Source organism: Nyctibius grandis, chromosome 10, assembly GCF_013368605.1.
Source record: "Nyctibius grandis isolate bNycGra1 chromosome 10, bNycGra1.pri, whole genome shotgun sequence".
In the NCBI taxonomy this organism is placed as follows: domain Eukaryota; kingdom Metazoa; phylum Chordata; class Aves; order Nyctibiiformes; family Nyctibiidae; genus Nyctibius; species Nyctibius grandis.
The window spans coordinates 9,230,540-9,237,593 of NC_090667.1; the positions used below are offsets into that span (position 1 = coordinate 9,230,540).

The 7,054-nt window shown below is 43.4% G+C and overlaps 1 protein-coding gene across 1 annotated transcript; it reads right to left on the reverse strand.

Annotated features, from left to right (window-relative positions):
• Positions 1-1,296: 1,296 nt before the first annotated feature.
• On the reverse strand, positions 1,297-6,653 carry LOC137668058 (ovomucoid-like). The gene is made up of 8 exons (XM_068409352.1): positions 6,543-6,653; positions 5,522-5,541; positions 4,594-4,730; positions 4,018-4,072; positions 3,597-3,733; positions 2,956-3,016; positions 1,825-1,934; positions 1,297-1,342 (listed from the first exon to the last, which is right to left on the reverse strand). Exons 1-8 carry the CDS (start codon positions 6,595-6,597, stop codon positions 1,297-1,299), a joined length of 621 nt encoding a protein of 206 aa, XP_068265453.1. The 5' UTR covers positions 6,598-6,653.
• Between the last annotated feature and the right edge of the window lie 401 nt (positions 6,654-7,054).

Here is a 7,054-nt window from a genome sequence, read left to right on the forward strand (position 1 = left end):
TGGACAAGAGATGAAGCAACATTTATGGGCATATGCAAAGAATTTACAATTGTTATTTCCCCTAAAAGCCATTAGCATTGTGAGTTAGATTTGCAGTAATGGCCTGATAGCCTGATGATGACAGAATGATGAGAGACCCTACCCCGGATCCCAGAAAAGTTGAAACCAATCTGGAAATCGCTGCTTCATCCATCTGCCCATCTCAACATAAATCCTTTGTTTTACCACCAAAGCATCACTTTTTTGGACAACCTCGTTCCATTATGGAAAACAAGCAGCCCCCCTCCCTTTGGTTCCCAGAGGAAATGCATACAGGAGATATTACTTTTTAGAAGGGATATGCCCAATTTATTTATGTTTCTCTTGTGTGGATCAAAAAAACACTGATTCCATACTCCAACAGAGGACAAAAGCAAAATACATTTCATGGACAATACCCCAATGACAGGTCACACTCTCAAAAAACAGAAGGATACTTTGTCCTTGGATTGTGAAACAATGCTGAAATACTCCTTGGGTTGGCAAAGAGTATTATGTTATTAAAGACTAAGAGAGAAGACAAGTAGGCAGGAGTAGGAACCATCCCCTAGGAGGGCATTTATCTTAAAACACTTGGAGATTGTTAAAGATGATTTCAAGATGAGAAGAGACTTAGAAATAAGTCATTTGGAGGACCTAGAGAAATAAGCAGGGCCCACTGATGTGTCTGAAAAATATGGGCTTTGCTAACAGACTGCCCTTGCAGAGTGCTGTGCTTCAAGTGAGGACTGTGAGGGATCAGCTCTTGGTGCAGATACCACAACAGTCTGGATGGGTTTTGCTGATGACGCCTGCACAGGGAAAGTGCACCAGAAATACATTGGGAGAGATCAGCTAGCATCATCCCTTCAGAGCAGTATTTCAGCCCTTTACAATGTCAAATGTCTAAAAGGGTCTGAACACTAATGTAGGCTGACTATCATTTCTGTGCAAAGTCACACAGCTCCGAGGTTTATGCGTCTGTATTTAATTTGCTGCCTTTTATGAGAGGGAGAGGAGCAAGATGCTGTTCTTGTTATACCCCAGAGCTATGAGAACGTAACCGATTCAGCCTGGCATCATCATTCAACAAATCAGAAGAAAATGTTTCATGAGACAACACATGAAACAAGACAAAGAAATGTTGCTGATTTAGTTTATTGAGAAAGAAAATCAGGAGTGAGCGGAGTTCCCCAGAGGGTGAGATGAACTGAGGTGAGATCTTTAGCTGGGATTTGCCAGTGGGGATCCTGTGGTGAATTCTCTCAGCACCAATACTCAGCATTTTCCAAAATGGCTTAAAGTGAGAGTCCCATTGCTGTCCCTGAAAGTGAGGAGAGGAAAAAATGGATTAGACAGAGTCCTGCCTGCTATAATCTGTCCTTTTGCTTGGCTCCTAGAGAAGGCATCAGACAGGATCCTGCCCCAGAGCCAAAGAACTTGCAGAGTCAAGAGTCCCATTAGCTCTTTGAATATTAAGAGATGAGTGAAATGATTTAACCTATTCTTAAAACTGAAAATATTTTTGGGAACTATAATGAAACTTCAAATTGAATTTTCTTTGCAACATGCAAGGAAAAACTCCATTAAGTTTAATGGTCTTCAAACCATTCACGGTAACAAACAAGACATAACTCTTTGTATGCTCTAATGAAAAAAAATGAATGGTTGGCATGATGGCTGGTATTCTCTCCTGCTGCAAATCCCTAATCAACACTGGTCAGCAAACAAGAAAGTTGCAACTGTGCAAACTTGTGCTTATAGGAAGCAACAGATAACACGAACGTGATCCATGTTTGTACATACACAACTGCTTTGCAGAAGTTACACTTATTGCCGTATGTTTTGCTGTCAGAGCCACAGAGAGGCATGTACTCAAGGGAGCAGACAGGTTTAGGGTAGTCACTGCAGTCAACCTGCAAAAAGAAAGTCTAATGTGAAGGCTGTGAAGGAGTCAATAGCAGAAGGGTTTGAACCCCTACCTACAGCTGCAGTGCTGATGATAACCATCTAACTAAAAGTAATTAACTTCCTTGCACAATCTGATATAAACTGAGGTGTCAGTTTCTCCTATGCCAGAAGAATTTAATAATACAAAAATAGATCATAATTTCCTGTTTGAAGAGATGTGTATCATAACCTCACCACAGCATCTCTAAGCAGCAGCAGTTCACTCGGTGAATGTGCCGTGCTCGTGATCACATTGCACTGTGTTCCCAACCTGGCCAGGAAATTAAATGGAAAAACACTGGTGTCTGGAGAAGTGGAGGTGCTGATGCCTGCATAAGGGTCCAGTATCTCTCCCGTAGTCTTAAAACAGAAATATCAGCACTTAGCTAGATACTGTGAGGGTGGGATTTTGTTTTTTTGTGCAAGGGGTGCTACACTTGCTGAGAGTTATCATAGTGGAAAAAGTGTATATGGGTCCAGGAAGAGGCTGAGGAATTTCACAGAGGAGAAATCCATCGAGGCTTACTGACTACACAGAAATCACACGTAGCTGAGGTCCATTACCTGAAATAGCTGGGGGTTGGAAGAGTAGAAGTCCCATACATACTCACTCTACTCTTACTCTCTTCTACACGATCCTTGCAACCCCTAAGAGCAGGCTCTGCATCAAGCCATCAAGGGCTTGATGGACCATTGGTCCGACTCCAAAAGCCGTTCTCTGTTCCTATTCTCAGTTCTGCCCTGATGAATTATTTCTGCTACTTCTCTTTTACTGATCCCTTTCTGTGCAGTCACCTTCCTTTTCTGACATTAGCACAGACGATGTGCATTACGCGTGGAGAAAGCAAAATCTTCCCTGTGCTGAAGCACAGCAGCAGTCATGCTCCTTAGGACGCTGCTGGTCTGGGGGCGGCTGCAGACACTGGCAGAGCTTCCCCTGATATCAGTGAGACTGAAACCCAGTCCCTCATCATGTAGTTCACTTACTGTAGCAATTTCCTTCTTACATTCACCGTCGTACTTCTTGCCAACACTGGTTCCAGGCTCTCTGGGAGGAGAAGAGACCCGAGTTAGGGAGCTCTGTGAGCACCCTGCTCTGCTGAGCCTCACATAGCGGCAATGCTGATCAGCCTCAGGTACAATGTACGGGTTACAGGAGACGTCCAGCTTAGGTTATGTCCACATGGCTGTAGATACCAGCTGAGGTGGTGCCACAGCGTGCTGGAGTGCTGTTTTATGGCATGATGCAAAGGACAAGGGAGGGTCCAGGATGTCAGGGTGAATGGGGAGCTAGGTTGTGTGACAATGTAGATGTACCTTAGGTTAGTTGCTGTCCTCTGCAAGGCAGGATTTGCCACATAGACCCTTTTAACTTAGTTAAGAGAAGCATTCTGTCCTGTGTTAGATCCCCACACAGCCCTCTACTTCTCTCACTAGATCAAAGGCACAGTTTTCCTTCTAAACACAAAGGAAAACAGGCTCTAGTTAGCAGGGAAAAAGGAGAGTCAAAGTCCAAACGCCTTACAGAGAAGGCCTTGGTAGAAGTCCTGATATTCAGAAAAGCAGCTGCCAGGAGTGCTAAGCACTCACTGTCCCTCGCAGGAGAGCTCTGCACACACACTACTCACAGGTTACGGGCACACAGCAGGCACTCGTTGTCATAGGTGACCCCATCGGTACCACAGACGGGGCTGAGGTCTTTGTTGCAGAGCAATGCCACTTTGCCTTCCTCATTTGTTGTGTTGGGATATCTACTGCAGTCCACCTGTTAAGGGAACACACAACAAAGCACTGGTGAAGGCTTACTTATAGGAAGCAAGTAGAACTGGTGAGTGTGTCTGTTTGGCCACCTAGGATACCACCATAGCAGGAAAAATGCTTTTTTGTGTCACTATGATGATAGTTCGCTTGAAGGTGACCAATGCAAGGGTCTGATATCTCGTATGTCCTCTTATTTAGTGTTTGAATTATTTCCTGGGGGAGTCAATAAGCAGCTTGGGCCACTCAGAATCGGGACATGCCCCTTGTTTTGCCCTTGATTTCACTTACAGCAACTTCCTTGCATTCTCCATCGTGGTCTTTGCTGACATTAGTTCCATATTCTCTGGAGAGGGAAAGACAAATGTTAGGAAGTTCAGCAAAGATGTCTTGCTACATCCTAGGTGCTGGAAATATGTAACTAATACAAGGGAAAGCTGACTCTTTATCAGTCAGGCTTATATATGTTTTTTTTGAGAAGTTAGTGCCATGCTCCCTGACCAGCTAGCACTGAGTGGCTGGCAGAGATGTAATGACCCTGAGAGCTTTAGGACCATTTTGGGCAGTTCAGAGCAGAGCACCTCTCCATCTTTTTGCTCTGCTTTGCTGTGATGAAATGTGCCCTAGGGGCTGTCATCTGGCTGATCCTTGAGCTGGAGAAGAAAAATCTGAATAAATTACACCAGAAAAAGAGAGACAGGGTGACTAAAGTGATGTCTAGGCAATGGAGTGCCACACAATAACACCCAAGCAGATCATTGTGAAAGAATTAACACAAGTGACATGTGACAGACCACTGTTTATTGAAAAGTGGTGCCGCCAGGAGTCCTAAGCATTGCCACCTGAGATCTCCTATGCAGTACGTACATGTTGTAGGCACAGAGCAGACACTCATTGCTGTAGGTGACTCCATCGGTACCGCAGATGGGGCTGAGATTCGTGGTGCAGACCAACACCTCTTTGTCTTCCTCATTTGTAGTGTTGGGATACGTACTGCAGTCCACCTGCCAAAGGAACGTACAGCAACAGGGTAGAGAAGATATTTTACATTCACAACTCTCATTTTGCGTGAGACAGTGACCAGATACAACCTGCAATGAGTTTTCACTACCACAGCACAAACTTGTGCTGGTGGGTCAATCTGGTAACAGGTGAATCCTTCCTACAGAGACCTCCCCACACAGCAGCAGAGGAGGAGGAGGAGAGGGCTATAGCCATGCAGCCCCCAAGACGGGGTAAATCAGTGGTGGTCTCACACACTTACTTGGCATCATTTTACAAAGGCTATCCATTGGTCCCTCGTTCTTATATTCCTATGGTCCCTCCAGTGCATTTCTGTTATTCCTCTTTCATTCTCAACAAACTGATCATGTATTCTTCAGAGGAGCAAGACTACTGACCTGGTATGTGGAAGCTGGAGTGTCTCATAATATTTTATTCTTTCAGTAGGTTGCCTTGGGGTAGGTTCTGATACCACAGTCTATTGCTATCAGTTTAGAGCCAGTCATACATGACCAGCTTAAAGCTTAGACAAGTTTAAAGTTGATGAAAAACAAATTAATCCAAAAATTTTATATCATTACTACTACTACATTATTAACATACAGCATAGATGTAGAGCCAAGAACAGTATAATTTAATGTTTTACACTGTAGAATCTGATTACAATGACACTAATTTCATGCTAGGTGATAAACAACTAAGCATCTACAGGCCTGAGATTTTCCTTATTCCTTTGGTTATGTCTTTACCAGGCCACATACCTGAGAAAAGTGACAGAAAATCTTCCACTCACCTCAACCCCAAAGGCAGCATCTGGAAAGAAGAGAGAGGCAGAAAGTGTGAAAACAAGCCAGTATGATAAGACCTCAGTTAAAGCTGTAAATCTGGGTGTAAAATTCCTATATGCAAGACCAAACTGAATGATTTCCAGTCATTGGTTTCCTGAACTAAATAAATTATGTACGCATTTTTTTCTACATTGATAAGTATAATAGTGTTGCTTATTACTGGCTGTGATGAAATATGTTTTTGAATAGCTTTGTTCTTTTTTATTTTGAGATAGGTAGACTTATTAATTGAAAATAGAATAGCTTTTCCTTCCTTATATTTTTATGCATCCATTTTGACCCTAAAGAGCTGCTGTTACATATCTGAAAAGAAACCTGAGTCAATACAGATAAATACAAATGCAAACAGTCACCTACAGGATAAGCAAATACATACAGCATATATTGTCAGGAATATGCATTTTAAAGAAGCTGAGTGTGAAAAAAACCCTGTCTTTGACCTCGTAATTTCATCAGATGTAAATACGCAGTGACAACATCGGACTCTGGCTTGTTTTCAGCTCTTGTTTCTCCATTAGCAGCAAAAGTATTGAAGGAACATTGCCAGGCTCCTGCACAGAACCTGCTTGTGCCATTACAATACTTTCATGACTAGCTACTGGAGGCCTGACCACCTCGTTACAGCCTCATTTCAAGTATTTATCCATTTGCTGTAATTGCACAACGACAAGTATAAGCAGTGTAACAGTGTTAAAAAAACAGCGTAAAAAGTGTAACAGCACCAGTTACCAGCACAGAACTCCACTTGCAGTTATTTGTGTTTATGACAGACCACCAGCTACAAAAGGGATCCATTTAAGACTGTCCTGAAATCTGCCTCTGCATCCTATGCGATGCTCATGTACCCCAGCAGCCTAGCTCTTTGTAGGAGAAGATTTTCTCTCTTTGAAGCCACTATATCTTATCCTTTTAAAGACAGCCAGGACTCAGACATGAAGCCTCTGAGGTGCCTTGAGAGTTACTCACCTGGGAAGCAGCAAAGCGCAAAGGAGAGGACCACAAAAACGCCTGCCGTGGTCATGGTGGGAGTATTTCTCAAGTCTGCAGGCTGCCTGCTCCTGCTCTGCTTGTGAGATGGTCTCTCCAAGGCTGACTGCAAATATATACAAATGCAGTGTCTAAACTGTTCAACTGTAACATAAAACAACCAGCAGAATCTGTCACCGGTACAATGAAGCTGGTAATATTTATTGAGGTCTTGACTTTCAGGTAATGGTCTGTGTCTGCTAGGCAATTGATTTTGGCTGGACATCTGGTTAATAGCTTGAGACAAGTATCGCATGTTCTCTGTGGTCAAAACCAAACAAACAGCCTTTTAGACAAAAGAAACCTCTTTAGGATTCTAACAGAAACGTAAGGAGCACAAAATATGGAGGGGAGTAAACAGCAGGTCCTTCATTCATCTCTGTGGAGCGACATCTCCCATCAGGGAGCAGCTTAGGCAGAGCGTGCAGCACTGCCCTGTTGGCAGACCAGGC